General features: G+C 31.9%; 5 protein-coding genes across 5 annotated transcripts in view; 3 read left to right on the top strand and 2 right to left on the bottom strand.

Annotated features, from left to right (window-relative positions):
* LOAG_11337 (TKL/MLK/MLK protein kinase) overlaps nucleotides 1–247 on the bottom strand; it is a gene marked incomplete at both ends in the record, with an annotated part of 6,994 nt that extends 6,747 nt beyond the window's left edge. The window contains one exon of the mRNA XM_020448333.1: nucleotides 137–247. Coding sequence (XP_020301513.1) covers nucleotides 137–247 — 111 coding nt within the window. The remainder of the gene's footprint in view (nucleotides 1–136) is intronic.
* A 539-nt stretch (nucleotides 248–786) lies between these two features.
* LOAG_05125 (AP-1 complex subunit sigma-2) lies at nucleotides 787–3,462 on the top strand. Its single transcript, XM_020446772.1, has 6 exons — nucleotides 787–846; nucleotides 1,140–1,234; nucleotides 1,869–1,972; nucleotides 2,221–2,329; nucleotides 2,731–2,868; nucleotides 3,186–3,462. Exons 2-6 carry the CDS (start codon nucleotides 1,157–1,159, stop codon nucleotides 3,228–3,230), a joined length of 474 nt encoding a protein of 157 aa, XP_020302925.1. The 5' UTR covers nucleotides 787–846; nucleotides 1,140–1,156; the 3' UTR covers nucleotides 3,231–3,462.
* A 531-nt stretch (nucleotides 3,463–3,993) lies between these two features.
* LOAG_05124 (CAP-Gly domain-containing protein) lies at nucleotides 3,994–7,755 on the top strand. Its single transcript, XM_003140661.2, has 9 exons — nucleotides 3,994–4,219; nucleotides 4,443–4,610; nucleotides 4,914–5,096; nucleotides 5,411–5,516; nucleotides 5,738–5,907; nucleotides 6,007–6,118; nucleotides 6,423–6,667; nucleotides 6,890–7,070; nucleotides 7,335–7,755. The coding sequence occupies exons 1-9, from the start codon at nucleotides 4,053–4,055 to the stop codon at nucleotides 7,449–7,451; spliced, it is 1,449 nt and encodes a 482-aa protein (XP_003140709.1). The 5' UTR covers nucleotides 3,994–4,052; the 3' UTR covers nucleotides 7,452–7,755.
* A 120-nt stretch (nucleotides 7,756–7,875) lies between these two features.
* On the top strand, nucleotides 7,876–9,871 carry LOAG_05123 (cyclin domain-containing protein; the record flags this gene model as incomplete). The annotated part of the gene is made up of 6 exons (XM_003140660.2): nucleotides 7,876–7,927; nucleotides 8,173–8,270; nucleotides 8,731–8,819; nucleotides 8,993–9,125; nucleotides 9,340–9,522; nucleotides 9,767–9,871. The coding sequence occupies 6 exons, from the start codon at nucleotides 7,876–7,878 to the stop codon at nucleotides 9,869–9,871; spliced, it is 660 nt and encodes a 219-aa protein (XP_003140708.2).
* An 810-nt stretch (nucleotides 9,872–10,681) lies between these two features.
* On the bottom strand, nucleotides 10,682–20,072 carry LOAG_05122 (hypothetical protein; the record flags this gene model as incomplete). Its single annotated transcript, XM_003140659.1, has 18 exons — nucleotides 10,682–10,747; nucleotides 10,955–11,032; nucleotides 11,279–11,466; nucleotides 11,904–12,039; nucleotides 12,400–12,561; nucleotides 13,015–13,120; nucleotides 13,293–13,491; nucleotides 14,140–14,383; nucleotides 15,131–15,333; nucleotides 15,454–15,649; nucleotides 16,010–16,146; nucleotides 16,418–16,522; nucleotides 17,251–17,454; nucleotides 17,754–17,886; nucleotides 18,175–18,261; nucleotides 18,894–19,088; nucleotides 19,383–19,613; nucleotides 19,932–20,072. The coding sequence occupies 18 exons, from the start codon at nucleotides 20,070–20,072 to the stop codon at nucleotides 10,682–10,684; spliced, it is 2,811 nt and encodes a 936-aa protein (XP_003140707.1).

The raw sequence follows: 20,072 nt of genomic DNA, 5'->3' as shown, positions 1-20,072 counted from the left end.
AATGAATCTAACCCTGGAGGGAAAAAATCAACAACAGCATAACAGAATTACCTAGTTGAAAAATTTTTTTAAAAAATGGAAAAAAAATTAATGAATTACAATCAGAACTATTAGACAACAAAATGAAAAAATTTACCTGTAAATGGATACCGCTTAGTGTATGTGCTATCCCATCTGGCGTGCCTATAATCATCGGCTGATGGGGACGGAAAAGTGTTGGTGCAACTGGTGTTTCTGGTGATTCCATTTGTTTTTCGTTCTATGACAAAAACAGGGACAAAAAAAAATAAACCTGATATCATAAAAAAGTAAATTAACTATACGAAGTATGTCAACATATAGTTAAGATCATCAATATGAATTTACATTACGCTTCTCTTTTCCATAATCCTCCCAAGTGCGTAAATATTTGTCTAATAAAATTTCAGCCATAAATTCACTAACAACAACACTAAGTGAGCATTCTATGCTAGACTAACATATCTAGATTAGATGGAGAAAAATTTATGAAGTATTTAGAGAGACTGAATGAAAGTGTTTGTACGGAATGAATAGATATTTTGATATTCACCAAGAAAGAAAATAATCAAAAAGTTTTGTGACATTGAAGGGAAACTTTTGCGACCCTCCAATCCCGTAATACTGACACCTCAGAGAAGGGGAAAAACAAACAATCCAGGTTAGCTGTCAACAACGGGAGAACGCCCGGCGGAATCAGTATTGATCTCAGCTGTATCGTTGACGATTTCTCGTTTCAGAACTCTGAATCACAACATGAAGCACAATAGTCATTTGCATGCATGAAGCCTAATATCGGCAGTTCTTTCGGCTGCAGGATAAAGTCGGGTAGGTTTCTCTGGGAATTCTCAGGAGAAAAATGATGGGTTCATATAATAAATGAATAAGGAGAGTGTAAAGATGTGTATCTTTGCTAGAAAAGAAAACAGCATCTAATTTAATATTTCAATTCTCATACTTAGGAATATAATGCCGAAATTATGAGGTTATCCGATAATCCATTTTTGTTTCATCCGGAAATAACTATGGCTTGTCATCTGGAAAATTGGTGTTAATCGTCAAATAATTTTCTGTCCAAACTATTCACCTATCAGTAATTTGCATACGTTTTTTATTTTCAGTTTGAAAATATAGTGAAATGATGCAATTCATGTTATTGTTCAGCAGGCAGGGAAAACTACGATTACAGAAATGGTATGTGGCATATCAGGATAAGGTAAGTGATAAGTGTTATGTAGTATACGACTGATGATAAGTGATGAGAGTAATGAGGTATACAAGATAGGTGGTTTGATATATGCTTGCTATACGTTTGTGATATTTGGTAAGATTGTTGATATACGATCAGATCAGTATTATATGATATGATTAGTAGTCCATGATATGCTTGGCAACATATGCTAAGATTAGTGATATTTTTGAATTTTCCTGACAGCAGGATATGGTGAATAATTTGTGCGAGGTTCATTATGTTTGTTGCGATGAGTGCATGAGAACATTGTATGTGGTGAGGTAAATAAAAATATGAGAGATGTATGGTTTCAAAATTATTCTTTCTTTCTTTTTTTTATGGGCAATTATCGCAGTAAAGTAGTTTGTCGATTCACCTGTTATTACAGTTGTCCGAATATTCACAGTATTCACTGTATTGTATCTTCTGATGTGAAATTCAAAGAAAAAAAAATCTTGTCGAATAGATCAACGGTGCAAAAATAAAGCAAGCAATGCCGGAAAAATAGGTAGAGGAAATTTAGGGAAATAAGTAAATGTAAAAATAAGCAAACTGTTTAATGGCAAGTTTAGGAATGTGATTTATTGATTGAACGAGTTACAATTCTAGCTACTTATAGGTGAAAAAGAAAATTACTCGAGAATTGGTTACGACAATTTTGGCTCGGAAACCGAAAATGTGTGCCTTTCTAGAATACAAGGACCTTAAAATTGTTTACAAAAGGTTAGCAATCGGGATATTAATTGGTGTAAACCACCTTAGTTAGTTTTCGTAGAAATAATTTAATAAGTTGGAGTTTATCTTTTACAGTGATTCAATCTCTCTTCTGCTGTTTCATGATCATACTTTTATGTTCTTGCTAGAACACTAGAGATAAAGTTATGGTTTCAATCCCTGTTTATTTTACTGTTTGGAAAGCATTTCTGGATTCTGAAATTGTTTCGACACTCCTGAATTCTTGATATATTGAGGTATGCATCACTGTATTTTTGTTGTGCAATTGAGCAAACAGACAACGAATTGTTATGTCTAGAAATTATCCACCGATTTGTTGAACTGCTGGATAAGTATTTTGGCAGTGTAAGTTCTTACCGTCTTCATCCATTTTTTTTTTTTCATTCCACATTTTATTCGAAATTTTTATTAATTCGGAAAGTTAATATTCGAGCAGTGCGCACTTATTTGATTGGTTTTTGATTTCAATTCATCGTTAGAAATTTGCACAATTAAATGTCAAAGTTCCCACACAGTGGAGGAGGGAAAATAATAAAGGGTGAAATGAAGTGAACCTTGAACTTTCTCATGTTTTATCAGTTTTATGATTGCGAAATCTGCAGTTGAGATTGCGAGATTTGAAAATCTGTTCTTTTATGTAGTACATAAGCTAGATCTTGCATTTTCATCTCAGCAGAAAAATGCGCTGAAATTTCTTGGCAGGCTGTTCATATTAAAAATTTTGTGATGTAGCTTAAGTTTTGCAGGTTTGCGAATTAGATATTATTTTCAATTTTGAAAAGGCATATTTTATATTGGATGAATTCTTGTTAGCGGGCGAAATACAGGAAACAAGTAAAAAGCAGGTTCTGAAGGCAATTGCTGCTCAAGATCTCATTCAGGAGGTTTGCACTGCACTTTCTTGTAGAAAATCCACGTCGATTAATTTCTTTGGAAGCAGCTATTCTATTTCTGTGGAAGATAAGTTAATGACAGTGTTGGTCCTCTCAAATGATCACACTAGTGATGGTTGTCAGTATTTCAATATGCTTAGACAACGAAGATTTTCATTCGTTACCAACTTTAAAGATTCGGTAGCTTATTATTCAGTACAATTAATCAGGAGTCTAGACAGTCTTGGTAATGATGATTAACTTGCAGTCAATTTCTGATTATTTTAATACCTACTTATCTATGCAAGATATTTATATCTCAATTTTAGGAAGAAACACCGCAAGGATTTTTTGAGGACCACGGCCTTGGTTAAGAGAGGAAATGTCACCTGTGTCATGTTTCCTTCCAATGAACTGATAATATACGTGTTTCTTGCAGTCTATCCTTGGGAAAATCTATGCTGAGTGATTTTTTCATGTCATTTGTTCGAGATCTTTGTAATCACTGTGATATTTTTATCATAAAAGGGCCGAATGTTACCTTATATTTTGATTGTTATGATTTTTCATTCAGCAGAGTAGTAGGAACAAGAGTATAGCCGTAGAGATATATTTATTTGTCAAATAAGACGATTAATGAACCCGGAGATTAACCAAAAGGTAGAGATCAATATCGTATGTAGTGTATCGAATAGTGCGGATCGATAGCATCAAGAACATTGTATTGCAAACCAATTATCGTATTGACTGATTAAGCTTATAAAATATTTAGTTTGGTAGAAAGCTGTTTGAATGATCTTATTTTTCAAATTTCCATCAAAAAATTTGGTTTTCTTCTTTGTATTCTCTGCATCATAAATTATCTCAATAAATTTTCATTTTACGTAAAGAATTCACGAATGTATTGCAATGTCTACATGCGTTAAATAATTTATCCTAAAATGAGTTGTTTTGCGCTCTCTGTGCATGTAAGTTTTCTAAATAAACTCCATCATCTTCCAGGTAATTATCCCTTAAGTGTGTATTGCTAACTGAATTCTTACTGATCGCAGAAATTTGGCAATTGTCATTATTTGTTGAGAATTACATTTTATCAAGTATTGGAAGCGAATAGGATTAGGAAATAACCGAAAAATTTTTTAGGATATTGGAAAATGAGGCTGAGGTTTTGGTAGTAGTATCATAGAGTAACGGTGATGCTCATTATTGGTGATCGAGTTGAAGTTGGTGGTGATCGGGGGACGATACGGTATATTGGTGCTGTTGAGGGATATGATGGCGAATGGATTGGTATTAATTGGGACAATTCCGAACGAGGAAAGCACGATGGTTCCGTGAAAGGGAAGCGGTATTTTCAAGCAAAGTTGGTCATTTATTGAAATTAAACCTATTCATTACTTAAGCATTTTCCCCTTAAATAACTGGATGCCTATATTTGTATGTTGATAAACAAATTATAATTAGAGCTTCATTATATGATTTTTATTCGGGTCCTAATCCAATTCTTGTGAATGCAAAAAGAAACAGTAATAATTATGAAGAAGACGTAATGCAGAAGAGATGCTGTAACCGACGAAATTTTACAGTTCCGCGAGGAGTGGTTCATTTGTTCGATCCAGCGCGGTTAATGCAGGGAAAAATTTGCTCGAAGAAATGAGTAGCAGATATATCAATTATATGCAATGTGATACGGTTGAATTTGGTTCAAAAAGTGTGGATCTTGTGGACATGGCAAAAATATACAAAAAACAGAAGTCTGTTTTGATATTGTGCTAAAACCTTTTAATGAGGATAAAAATAAAGGATATAAAAGTAGTCTTGACATGAATACCTTGAAATATCTACGATGAAGACAGTAATTATAGGTAGTATTGTTGGTCATGGTTTTTCCGGAAAGTTCATTTATCTTGCTTCATTACAATATAATCTGAAGGCGTGCTGTGTTGAAGGGTGGGATGGTCTGATTATAAATAAAGCTTGATAAAGCACTTTTTAGATGAAAGTAGATTTTAGTAAGATATACCGATTATTTCCTTCTTATAGTACTTTTTTTGCAGCAATCTGTGGGAGTTACGAGTTATTGTATTAGATAACATGAAAGTTGCAAAAGCTCCACCAACCAGTTGTGCACTTTTCGTGTATTGTACCGAACTTAACCTCTACAACAATTTACTATCACAGTGGTGTGATTTGTTGGATATTCTCTGCTTCTTCCCGTCACTGCGCTTTCTTATTGCAAGGTTACTTCTTTCACTTAGTACTTATGTCAGTTTCAGGGTCACAGCATTTTATTTTTGTTTCTGATTGCCATTACATGTAATAATCTTTCACAATGCTGCATTTCAAATAATACTTAAGCAAGAATATATATTCCGAATATATATCCCGGTGTTAGTTAGTATTTCAGTGTTAATTTATTAAGGAGTGTTCAGTCCTTCGATAATGTGATTGAAAAAAGAACACGCTTTGCAACATAAATAGCAATACTGAAAAATGAGTTGAATTGAGGTGCAGCAAGTTGTATCAACTATTAGTAGAGTAATAAAATTTTCAGCCACAACTATATGGAGAAGGAAATGAAATCAGTCGTTGATGAACGAATAGTGTCAGCTCCAGTCAGTACTTTAGCACTTGGTGAATGTCGTATTGATGAAAGCACGGTACTATTTCTTTTAGGATTGCATTCATTAATCAAATATTAAAGTTTTTAGTATTTTAAATCACGTTATTCATAAATAAACAGTTGCAGTTTTTCATGCGGTATTTTCAGATTTGTAATATTATATAGATAGATAGGTAGATGGATGGATGGATAGATAGAAGATAGACACATAGATATCCAACTACTTTAATATTTCACACAAAACAGATTTAATTCTAGGCACAGCAGATTATGCATTTTTTCCCGCATGTACGAGAAATTCATTTGAATCAAAACGATTTGAAATACTTTGATCCAGGAAAATATGGTCATACTTTGGAAAGCATTGATTTGGAAGGAAATCCAATCAGCGACTTTAGCAATCTTCATGTTTTGTCGACTTTACCGAAGTATTTGTTATGAAAATTATTTCTGTGCCAACTTCAATCAATGGTTTTCGACGTAACACGTTTATATTTTCAAAATATTGTCACCAAATTTAATTTTAGCCTTCGAAAGCTCAATTTGGTCAGTTGCGGTCTCCGTCACATCTATATTCCAGATGGCATTGCATTCAGTTCACTGTCTTCGCTCAACATTAAAGGCAATCCTATAAAAGATGTGAGCTCGTGAAACGGTTTTTTTTTTCGCTGAAGCATTTTTAAAATTATATCATTAAATACGTGAAATAAAAAAGTATGAAGAGAGATCAAAAAAAAATCATACTGGTCGGTTCTGCTTTTCAGAAGACAATTGTTTTGCTAACTATATGTGAGAAAATTAATCGACATTTTGTATCAACTGCGGCATGTTTGTTAAGGTTTTTAAGGTTTTTCACGCTTTGGCGTCCTTTAGCAATGACATTTTAGTAATCTATAAATATCAATAAATTCTGAATGCTAATGCCACAAGTTTTCGTTTTTAGAAACAGTGGATTTTGGAATTGGCAAAACTCCCAAAACTAGAAAGACTATGTTATTCTTGTTCTGATAATGATAATGTTGATTGCGGAATTGACCTTCGCGAAATCATTATTGCCAGCATACCTCAGCTTAAATTCTTGGGTAACTCGGAAATAAGTTCTATCGAAAGGCATTCTGCAGAGATGCATTTTCTCAATAAATTCGGTGTATCTCCGGTGATGGAAGAGAATCGTACTGTTGTGGAAAGGTAGATAAAATTGAGAAGATATAACACTTATATGTTTGTAACAATCAAATATTACGGAATTTCTTTTGCGGGAACAGAAATACAAAGGTTTCTACATGGCAATTAGGGAATATGTCATTTTTTGCATAACATTTGTATTTTTGAACTGAGCTTAACTCATGTTTTATTTCTTACATGAACAAATCAAGGATATTAAGCAGTAATCTTGTGTTTTTAATATAGATTAATCAAAGTACATGGCGAGCCAAATGATCTTCCGCTCGTACCTTGTGGTGGAATGAATTTATTGAAATTAAAACTGTCGTATGATGGGAAAGTCGTGGAACGTTCACTTCCTGGAACAATTACGGTACAAAAATTAATTGGTATTGTAAGCAGACTTTTTCATCTGGATGCCAGAAAGGTGAGCTTTGTTACAGCAGTGCTGAAATAGTAACTCTGTAAAACTTTACATCAGATGACATGAATCAAAAAATTAATGTTGTCTTCTTTATGGATGCCTTTTTAACAGAAGATTGTTTCTGCAATACTAAGAAAGTTTACCAGTCTGGTCATTTCGTACACCACGCGGACCAACTTTACAGTGTAGGGGAATTACAGTGGGTCATTCATTAATATCTTTTACATCAGTTACAATGGAAAAAGTAGGATTATCAAAATGTTACAGATCTCACTTCAAGCTTATGACTATCAAGGATTTATGATGAATTTGGATAAACCATTACGATCGTTAGATTTTTATTCATTGGCTAATGAGGATACTATTTATGCCAAGGTTGTGTGATATCCTCTTGTATAAGTCTTTACTTGTTAATTGCTTGTATCAGTTCTAATCTAAGGTTATGATCCTTTATGTAACAGAGAGCTGCTTATTTCTTGCAGCACATTTGGCCATTAATATCTTCTTTACAAGAAAGTTGAAAAATGAGATTTTCAGATAGCCTGTTTATAAATTTATGCTGGTGAAATGTAAGAATTCTCCAAATATGTCATTGAATAATCGTGATAGGATTAAATCTTTTGCATTGTTGAATATCGTGAACCTTTATACATTATTTTTGTTTTCACCATGTCAATAATAAAGATCGTTCTGTAATCTCGTGTTTCTCTTTCTCTACTGGTATATAAACCAATGGAAGTATAAGTGGATTTTGGAGTTATGTTTTAGTTTTGTTTAAGCTTTGACCAACCTTAATGTTTGTTTCATGATGGACGACTCAACAAATCGGAGGAAATTTTTTGCATTTGTTATTGAAGCTGGTAAGTAATTTCATACGATTTTGTCATTTAATATAATTCCTTGTAATTTCCTTATTATACTGTTATTTGGTTCCTCTTTCATGAAATATGATGTTAGCATGCCATAAGATATGGTAGGATGGCGATAGCGATAAGATTACATCGGAGTAGGGAGGATCAAAACTGATCCACAAGAAAACAGTATGCTTGTTAGAAGTGTTGACAGTGATACTTTTCTGTCTGAGTGACGGGTGTTTTCAATTCAGGAATTAAATTAGAAGCGAAAAATTCAACGATATGTACCGCTGCAGTTTTAACATATCGGACATTAAGGAAAAGTGGTGCTTCTGAATTGTGTCCTTATGTAAGTTTTATTTTAGTAGCTATTCAAGTTAAATAAATGAGTGATAAATCCAACTTAAGTCGAGAAAATTAACCGATATCTTTTGTCAAAATTTTTAAAGGTAAAGAAGAAAAAAAGCATGGTCAATAATTCAAATTGGTCATGCCGTTTTTCTTCTCCTTTTGACAATGACTATGAACCAAACGTTAACTGCTCATGCTCACTGTGTTTTACTTCGAGGTTTAATAAAAATCGGAAATAATTGGAGATTTTGTATCGAGAAAGAAGTTTAAAAAATTTAAGCCAGTATCATTTACTTTGACAAATGCACGTAACCGGGTTTTGTTTTTGGTTTTTTAAAGATTAATTTTGAAGTTGAACTTGGGATATCCCTAAAATTGAAACCCTACCAGATGTTAATGTTCGAAAAATAAGGGTACAAAAGTAAATAACATTTCTGTTGCATATTTTTTTGTTACAGACAATCGCTTCAGCATGCCTTCTGTTGGCGGCTAAAATAGAAGAAGATGAGATTGTAAAAACACGAGACGTCGTGAATGTTGCTTACAGGTTACTTGATCACTTTGCTTTGATTTTCTCAAGACTTTCCGGTCATGACTTTAGTACATAAACCAAATTTCGGGTATCTTAGTTGTCAACTTTGGAGCTGAACCTTACTTTGCTACGTTATCTATCAGGCGTTATTAGTCGAAAGTCAAAGGCTTAACTAGATTTGCATTGAGCATACTACATCCTCGTGAACCAGCCCTGCAAATCGATGACGAATCATGGGCATTGCGAACGAGTCTTTCACGGATGGAATATATTGTGCTACGATTATTGAAATTTCGTTTAGCTGTGGAAAATCCTCATAAGGTAGTGTTTTTCCTTGGCGTTATGTTAACACGTTGTACAGCTACACGAGGGAGCTAATAAATTAAAGGTTACTGAATACAATTTTTTGTGACTTTGAATCTTATTTTTAATGGCAAGAAAGAAACATTTAAAAGGAAAAAATAGGAAATTATTCATATACTCATTTTGACACCTTTGATACCTTCTGTTGTTACTTTGGTGTTCTAATTTTTAGTATTTACTCCATTATATCTCCTCACTGATGCATTGGTGCCCACATGAATTTACGAAATTTCACATCGGCGCAGTATCATTTATTATATTGCGTGATGCACATGTGGATCCAGGTTGGGTACTTTCACACAGCCCACAAACTATCGCCATTGTATGTCTTGCAGTTGCTCTTCGTATTGCAAAGGTCATTTTTAAACTTCATTGTGATTGATGAGATGTCTACCTCCTGTCTTCAAAACATTGGGTAATTTGTCAACCGTCTTTTGGTTATCTTATGTATCTGATTCTTACAATCTACCCTACAATCTCAATTTAGTCGAACGTCCAGGACAGACTGCTTTCAGTAGTATATCTGTAGAGGACGTTTTGCCTTCGGATGTTTTTTTCTACTTGAAGTTTTATCAAATCTTACTTCTTGTAATTTTGAGGTTTCAATCGGTGTTCGTTGGTATTCCGTCTTCTACTCGTCAATGACAAAATCGAAGTTACGACGTCTGGAAGAAGAGTTGGTGACATTAGTTTTGAGACGATAGCAGCTCCCTCGAATGTCCACTGAATAACCTATTTATTAGAATTCCATTATTAATCTCTCACCCTGTTTTTGTAGTGAGCCTTTGGTATTTGTCTATTTCTTTAATATCTCCTTGAAGAGGGCATACATTCAATTTTTCTTTTGTGATATGAAACTCCTTCGAAGGATGAATTAGTGATTTTCACTTAATGAGTGAAGATATGTTGAGTTACATTCATGTTTTGAAAGCTTTGAATTCATGTGCTTCCACCCGAATTCTATTGTCCTTTGTTATGAGAACTTTTTGTTGAATTGCTGGTATGAAACGCACTTCTGCGATATGCGTTTTAAGAATTTTTGCCATTGATTAATTCAACTGGTTTTCTGTTTTTATATTCCAATAAAAATGTATACTAAAATATTTCATGTCTTGAACAATTATACTAAGCTAAAATATGATACTAGGCTAGATGATATAAATAATAAATAATTAGTTAAGCAGTACATTTATAGCTGTTGCAATGGACTTAAAATTACAGAAACTCTTGACGGTCATCAGTAATAAGAAATAATCTGATCCTTTAACTACGCTTTTGGTAAAGCTAATATCATATCTTAGTAAATCAAGTAGGATGAGACAGTTGTAGATCTGACAGAAAAAAATTGAACTTTGGTTAACATTACAAAAGAAGAATTAGAGAAGCAATGCAGTTTCGATGCGCTGAGGTTTTTATATACTGCGTTCAACAAGAAAAAGAAAATTTTGCTTCTCACAATTTGAAAGCAGAAATTTGCAAAAAAGCGTAACACAAGTGGCTATAGTATAACGAAATTAACGACCATTAAGTGCACTGCTACGTCGAATTGGTATATACTTTGGTCGTTCCGCTTCACCTTTCTTTTATCATTATGATAACCTTTTCTTGCATCATAACAAACAATAAGACTAGCAATTCTACCCAACTCAAAGTTCTTTTTTTCCTTTGGGATTCTTTTATTCATCAATCAACCTTAATTTCTGTAATGGCTATTTTAAAATAATCGTTAAGAATATTGGAAGTAATATTAAACCATGTATCATGCTAAAAATAATAACAAGAAATACTGTTTTAAAAAAGATTTGCACGATATATGCTTGAACTGTTGCAAGTACCAAAATACCAAATATTGTTGATAAAGCACCCTGAAATTTGACAAAGAAAGAAAAAACATGCTGATATTGGGTTATTTCGTATGTCATTTTCATTTCTAAACCTTACTGGCGTAAAAGTTATATGCAAATTTAGTGAGGTATATTGCATCCAGCTTCTATCAGCTCAGTGAATGAATTTGATTAGATGTGGGAGGATAATTCTATTATGATTGAAATTATGTAAAAACGAAGACGAGTAATTAAAATGTGACGAAATCTAAAGATTAAAGATAGTACCATAAAAACAGGCCATCCAATGGTTTCTAATGCACTGATTGCTTTCACATGTCGTTCTCCATTTGATTTCACATATGCATAACCGATATGTGCTGATAAATCAACGGCAAAACCAATGCTCATAATAACTGTTATTATTGATACACTATCTAGACGTACACCCCAGAATGTCATAAAACCAATTACACCTGAAAAAGAAAACAATTCACTTCTTTTTTTTTCTACGCCACAACAATTTGTAATGTTTAACATTTTAGATAATGTTACAGTAATAGATTAAGAAATGATTGATTGGTTGAAAAATATGAATCATACAAAATTTTAAAGATAAAGTTAAATTTAAGTATACAATTAAAATGCGTTTAAAACGTTTTAAACGTTCATCGAATAAAATGAGTAAATTATATTTTACTAGATTAAATTTCTTGAAAAATTCTAATATTTCTTTAACAGAATTCCAAATATTCGGATACATTTGTCATATTACCCCAATCAATCGTGAGAAAGGGATCATTTTATAATCTTATCCTTCCAACCGTTACCTATTTTGTGGAAGTAAAATTTAAGGAAAATTTAAATTTCAAACATTTAGTAAGCATTAGCGCGTTATGCTTTACCAACATACCAATATCAATGCTGAAGATTGCGAACGCAATGATAAATGCAGCTATCCAACTTGGAATCATGATAAATGATACGATAAGCATGGATAACATAGCTAACAGACAATTCCGAATTAGTGCTGGTTTCAGTTCAATATACTGCAAACAATCAACATCTTTACATCTCTCCCTACTACCTTTCGAAATTCAAAATCGAAATGTTTACAAATGTTTAAGAAAATGGAATCAAAAACAATCCGAATCATTGAATGCATAACCGAAAAATGAATTTGATGGATCAGTTCTGATAACAAAAAATTTCTAATAAGTCTACATATATCGTTGTATCTGATGCACGAGACAATGAGACAATCTCGGAAACCATCACGCTAATTGAATAACTGAATAATCTTAATAATTGAGTTCAAGTTCCTCAATTAATGTTATGTTATTTGGTCTCCATATGATTAGATTTTGCAAAAGGCTGGAAGACATAATTTCAAATTTCCTTATTTATACCTGATCTGCGAATGGATAGTATTCATGAAAAGTAGTGACATTGAATTTTGCATATTTGGCAGAAATTTTCCGCATCAAAATCGCACTTCGCATATGATCAGTTGGCGTTTTGTAATTTCGTAGTCCAAGTTGAAAACGAAATGCAAACAGGTGATTATAGGACTATAAAGAAAAAAAAAATCATTTTATGTAAGTTTGAAATTTCAGGTAAAAATATGACTTCAAAACAACACATCCTTTCTGGCTATCTTGAGATATTACAATTAGTCAAGACTAAAAAATGAAAAAAAGTCAAAAAAAACCTCTCAAAATTATACCTCACTTGCTAAAAACAGTATTTTTTACTGCTGAAGAGTCGCACACTTAAATTTTCAGTGAAACAGAAAATTCGGAATTCAGATGATAAAGATTAAACATCATATCGAAGTAAGTCATCAAAGCACTAATTAGATAAATGATGATGAATGATTAATGATGGCTTATTTTCACTTATACTTTATATATGTAAAATTTCGAAATGAACTAGAAATATAAAATACAAACCTAGTTTTGTATATAAAATCATATAAAACCTACTTACACAAAAATTATATAAAACTTTCATATAAGACCTACTTTCGGATCACTTTCATTTTTGCCCCAAACCATATCCTTTTCCCACAAACGTCGTCCACCAGCTGATATCAACCATTCACGACATCGTTGATACCATTTTTGACTTCTAAAATTGAACGAATTTCTTTTCGGGGATTTCTAAAACAGCAGACTTTATCTTAGTGTAATACTGAACTCAGATATACTGCTAAGTTAATTCTCCAAAAATCTATTTACTCATCGACAAATCATCAAGTGATTAAAACTATTACGGAATATTAATTTTGTCAGATATTTACGTGTCTGGTAATGGAATCTTTGAGAAATCATAATCCTCCTTGAGCTTTCTTTCATAAGCATCAAGCCATATCATTGTTGCATTATGTCGCATCGTATATTCTGTATTCTCGAAATCATCCAGCATATTCTGGAATTCTTTTCTTTCCTTCGGATTGAATAGATCAGGTGGTGAATTTACCACAACTTGCATCTGTAGACCTAAATCATTAAAGTTTATTGTGAATAATTAGAAACAAGATACAGCTTTATCATTCAATTCCATACACCATATCATTCAATTCTATTTATCAGAAATATTTATGAGAGAACAGTCATAATCGTTGATATCAATGAATTAACAACATCTAATCTCCTATCTTTCTTATATAATATTTCATTTCAAACGTTTGAAATTTCGTTTTCATTTATTATTTGCTTTTTATTTTAGAACAAAAAATTCAAAAATACAAATTTTAATAATAATGCATCTTTCTCACACAAAGTGATTTGATTTATCACTGATACATTCTTTCATACATTACACTTAAAATTAATTGACTACTTACTGTTATTTGAATATTAATCAGTTTTGACACATTGGCTGAAATTGATTTGAAATCAAATATGGATTTTAAATTCTCAAATGTTTGATTTTTTCCTTCCAATGATCTTCCTATGGGACTCATCTCAATATCTCTTTTTAATCATAAACACGTGTTTGTTAAAGAGATACATCAATATTTTTCTTCATCTTCTGCATTTCAACATTTGCTCTATCAAACTACTGGCGGTCAATAATTGCAATGACAAATAGTAATGAATCGAATTTAATCTTTTATTCGAAATTAATCAATTAATTAGACATACCTTCTTCCCAAAACGTTTCATCCATTAATATGTAAAATTTGCTGAGATAAAATGAATCCAAAACAAGGAATTTTGGATTCAAACCTTCCTCCAACATCGTACAACCCAATATTGCAAATGATAGATAGATGATGTAAATGAAAATAAAAACTTTCTTGGTAAAAGAATCAAGCAAGAAAGAACCGTAATATTCACGGAATATTTTTGAAATCATTGTTTCACGATGCTTCGATTTTGGTAGCTCCTAAATTGCTGAATTATTCATATATGCTATTATCAGTTATCAAGTACTTTTTTCCTAAATTTCCTATCAATTTCCCAGTTTTTGTTAACAATTTTATAAAATTATTTAATAATATCATAATCTATTAGTGATTTTTGATACTTCAATTTTAACACAATTAAAATTTCTTTTTCCTGTTTTAAATCTTGATTCATATTGTTTTGAGTCCCAACATTAGCATAACTTAACAAATAAGATTTCTTTTCCTCACAATCACGTATTGCATTAAGAAATGTGATGTAATGTATGTTATAATCTATTACGTATCTGAAAGACTATTTAGGAATATGTTTGTTTTGATGGTGGGCTCATATTATGTTACCATCACAAAGTAAATCATAATCGATTCGTAAACTTTGTCTCTTTGTTATCAAATCATTACAGAGAAATGACACTTGATAGCCTGATACACATAATCAGATATCGTATGACCTAACACTTGCAATAATTTTCTAAGTAATTAGAAATAAAAAGATGACAGAAATGTGTTATTTAAGTGATAATTTATTAACTCATGTCATGCTACCGCCATAAAATAAGTCATAACCGATTCGTAAACTTTGTCTTTTCCTTATCAAGTTATTTACAGAAAGATGCCAAAGTTCGGTTCGTGTTATCAGTTCTAATGGATTATTACTAAGAAGTTAATGTTCTATGTCATGAACACATAAGCTTTTCAATAATTGAAAGAAAAAAAGAAGCGCTAACCTTACTGAAGTTTTGTTTAAAATGTATAAATTTTTTATGCATTTTTTGGCTTAATGTTATTTTCACATCTTCCATCATCTTTTCATTTCTTGTCACATTTTCTTGCACAATTTCCGATTGTATCTTTGAGGATGTATTATTTGTTGAAATTGTCACCTTTGATGGCACACTACCCGTTAGGAATACTTTTTTAAATAAAGTATCTGAAACGAAAAAAAAGAAGAAATTTCAAGATTGCTTAAAAAGATGAGAATATTTTGCAAGCAAATCTAAATCTGAATTATTTTTCGTAAGAAAAAAAATAGGAAGAAAAACCTTCTAACCGGCTAATTCCTGATTGATAATTGGCTTTAATGTTATCGCATGCAATCCGTTACCTTCCCGTTTTCCACTATATGCCATAACAGCAGTGAAAAATGTTAATTGGTAAAGATAAGTGAATGTTATACCCATAAATGTGTAAAAGCAAAACATTTGTACACTTGGTAATGTTGTTAAACAGCCAATGCCAAAGGTTAACTGAAGAAACAAATGATAAGTTTACTGTAAATTGATAAGTTAGCAGCGATATTAATAAATACACCAATTTAGCCGGAATTATCATTACTTTAGATTATTTGAATTACTTAGTTGTTTGATATTATATTTCGTATTGATATTAAGATTAATATGCTTGCATAGTATACTGGATACAACGATGTACGGAATTTCTAGACCATAAAGTCATCATTAAATGATCTGTCAAAGTATTCCGTTCATTATAATAATATCATTTCGTTAGTAATATGACAGTCCATTGGTAAATCTTCACTATCCACTTACTTAATACTAACAGCTATTATCAGTGATGAGAAAGGAAGAATGAACGAAGATTAATACCATATCAGTAATTGTTGTTATTGATATTGCAACTGCTGCTTCGGCAAGTGATTCGGACAAACGATGTGACACATCCTGTTCAACATTGGTTCGATGCCAAGCTGCGCTCATTATAAACATATCGTCTACACCAATACCTATGTAATTATGGATAAATAATTAAAATTTCCTCAATCAACTTTTTCTTCTTCATTTGTCCTGTTTTTTTCTCAGTAAAATATCATACTTCAATATGCAAAATGTCAAAATATTTGACAGGATAAACAAATTTAATGCCTTCTGTACTATATCATTGATTAATAGTAATTAACTAACAGTGCCACTAACAGTGCAGATGTAAAAACTTTGCTAATTTTTGTATGAATTTAAATGGTTGCATTGGTTTCCAAATGATTGAAATGAACTTACAAAAGATGATAAATGGTGATACGTTGACAACAGCATTATATAAGGAACCCATCCATAAAATTAAACCAAATGCGCTTATAATTGCAAGTAAAGGACAAAATAAACCTAAAAATGTATAATTATCATTCTAATCATAATATTTGATCAAGAGAAAACATGCCATCTAAGTCAAAACGAATATGTCATCGTTAAGCAATTAATACGAGCATAACACCTTTAAGCACCGAGTATGTCAATTACGAGTATATCATCGTTAAGAACGTTAACAAAACAAGTATGTTATCATTAAGCAATAAATTTTTTCAATCCTAAAGTATTACTTCTTTCATTTGAAGTTTACGTACTTTTGACGGTGAATAGTAAAGCTATCAAACTGCCAAAAGTTGCAACACTCGACAATTTGTCCAAATTATGATGGAGTAATGCGCAGTAATAGTATTAAGTAACGTAAGTAAAGTAACAATAATAGTATTATGTCAATATCTACTTATGAGAAAAAATAAGGGAACCTTAGATGACGACAAATCACGTGAAAATTATTTAAAGCATAAGAAAGTTTTAAACCATTTAGGTTAAAGTAAATGATGGAAAGCTTTAAATCGTAAAACCACTGAGTAAATAAGACATTTGTCATTGTCATTCTAATTACAATACTTTATAATTGCTCATTAATAATTTAATAATTTACCCTTATGCTTAATACTTGAGCTTATAATTTAAATGGTTGGAGTAATACTTAAAGAATGAAAAAATTCATTGCTTATTAGTGTCATTACCGGCTATTGATATTATTATTGTTAGCCAGAACTAGTGAAAGACGAAATCAGTCTTACCGGCTAATGCTATTGCGGGTTTACTGCGTACCCAATCGATTGCAATAAATCCATCTTCATGTTTGTACAAGACAATAGCGCTTAATCCGCAAAGTGAAAATAGAACAATACAAGTTATTGCAAATTTTGGTGACAATGAATCAGCAACTTCTTGCAAACCTTCCGGTAAGCTTTCATTATGGAACATACCGAATTCCAAGATGTCTATAAAAATGAAACACCTAAAAACCTATGAAAAAATATTTCATGAGTGCATTTTTTCCTCATGGTTATAGCGTGTTGTGCAATAGATTTAGTGCATAGATTTCCGGGAAAACGGATATCAAACCGGACGGATTGTTTTGTTGCATATTAATTTCTGAAAAGTTGTAATTGCCAATTTTATTGGTTTTACTGAAGGGAGAAATGAGTTACTGTCATATTATTGTATTAAATACGTTCTTGATTGTTCGACTTGACAAACAGGATCCGGAAAATGTGTGAAGTGGGAAAGTTTAACATACTAGATGCCGGATTTTTGACGTTAGATAAGAAATCGGCAACCTTTTTGCGCCACAAATAACTGATATTACCAATTTTTTCATCCCGTACATTATATGTAAGTCTAATAGCTCGGACATAATTGAAATGACCTTCCTGAAAATGATCCTGCAATAGCATTCAATCCGGAAGCAAACATCTCAACCGGTAGAACGTAGCAATGATAATATAATCAATAGACTGATAGCTGTTATCTAGAACTTCTTGAGAATTGTATGTCGTAGTCTTAACTTAATCAAATCATTTAACATCCTATGTGATCTTCTTGGTTCATTTCGTTAATTGTTCCGGCTCTTTAGGACATTGGTCTAGGCCATGAGCTATACTTTAAGATTTGAATTAAACCTAAAGGTGAGGGTTAATTTTAAAAATTTGACGACATACTTCATCAATGATATGTGGTGCACCAATCAATGCACCAAAATAGATTGGTTCAGTTCCTCGCCAACCGATTGGATAAGTTATTTTAACCTGTAGAAAGTAACATACTCATAAAAAATCCAGATGTATGTCAACTGAAACATGGGTTATTTTACGTGTAACGGAAGTTATATGTATGTTGTAAAGCTTGGATTACTTCACGTGAACAGAATTCATCGAATATTAACGTAAAGCATGGATCACTTCACGTAAGTAGAAGTCGGACGTATGTTTTGACGTAAAATACGAATCACTTCACGTGAACAGAATACATCGAGTGTTGACGTTAAGCGTGGATTACTTCATGTGAGCAGAATCAAACGTGTGTTTTTGATGTAAAACATGGACCGTTTCATGCAAACAGAATTCACCGAATGTTGATGTAAAGTGTGAACTACTTCACGTGTAACGGAAATATACGGGAATAAAACACTGGAAGGTTGAAAAAGTTATGAAATAAATTGAATGATAGCAAAAAAGTGCAAATACTTTATTACTATAAGGGAATATATTGATTTAAATTGAAAAGTTAATTTAAGTTCAAAAATCAATATAATTCTGAGTGATCGATTGATTTGATGATAGCAAAGACTGGAATGATTCGAATTAGTATTAAAAGAAACTGAAAATACCAATTCCATTCAAGTTATCATTTAGGAAATGATTAAAAATGATTGCTTCACCTCATTAGTGATTATATCATTAGTGAATTCGGCTAATTTTGGATCAAAATTTCCCCATCGTTCCTTTGGCATAAGCATTGTCAAATGTTCATTCATGAAACATTTCCAATCATATGACATACATAAGTCGGTAAAACCAACTTCATATGCTATATTATTGTGTGTGACTGATATTGTAACATTATGAATAATATACTGAAAAAAATCAAAATTTTACTGATTAACCAGTCTAAATTTACTTCAATCAATTTATCTACTCATTTAATATTGATTAAAGTATATCATTGATAGTGATCATAATCATTATATCATATTGTGACAGTGCTATGATTATTAATTATTCGAGCTTTTATGATGATATATTTTTGTGAAAAGACAAATATGTAAATTGGTAATAATATACAAATTCCTTTCATTGATTACTAGTTCAAATGACCTATATAAAGGAATTAATTTGTACCAACATTGGGAAATCATTAATTGAAATACCTGATTGATCCGTTCTAATTCATCTAAATACTTCAACACCAGCATATTTGGTCGGCCAAATTTGGGATGCTTTATTCCGGCTGCTATAATATCCACATATCCTGTATAGTCGTAACTTTTTCCGGGCCAAAATTCCTGTTCATTTAAAGGCCAGTGCTCACTTAGCACTTTTTTCTCGTAACGCCATTGCGCATTTTCTGGTGAGAAAACATATTCCGGATCAATTGTTGTCTGTAAAAGTTCAAAAATTCCTTTTTAATTTGTTACAAGTCATTGGCTAAAGAATCATTCTAACCTATTCCCGGATAAGTTCATAGTCAAGTTTGATTATAAACATACTTGGAAAAAGTGGAAATTTTCAGCTGACCTTACGTAGTTGGCCTGACTAGCCTCAACTGATGACTAATCATGATTATAATTTGTCTTAAGTTACTTTAGCTAAAATTGAAGCAAAAGGCAAGCAGTTGAAATTAAAAGATGCTCTTTTCCTTATCACTTAATTGTTGTTTGTTAAGTCTTTATTAGGCAGAAAAAAAGAGAAAAGTTTACCTGTTCTTTGATAAACAAAAATCCAAAGCCAAGTGCTATTGTCAACAAGATTGGCCCAATAAATAAAATGAGTCGCCAGCGATAAGCAATGGAACCCCAACGATAAAATAATTGTTGTATGAGATTATCAAAAGATAGCAT

The sequence above is a fragment of the Loa loa genome (genome assembly GCF_000183805.2).
Source record: "Loa loa unplaced genomic scaffold supercont3.245, whole genome shotgun sequence".
Lineage (NCBI taxonomy): Eukaryota > Metazoa > Nematoda > Chromadorea > Rhabditida > Onchocercidae > Loa > Loa loa.
The sequence above is the reverse complement of the archived record's forward strand: the minus strand, read 5'-3'. Positions and strand labels throughout refer to the sequence as shown.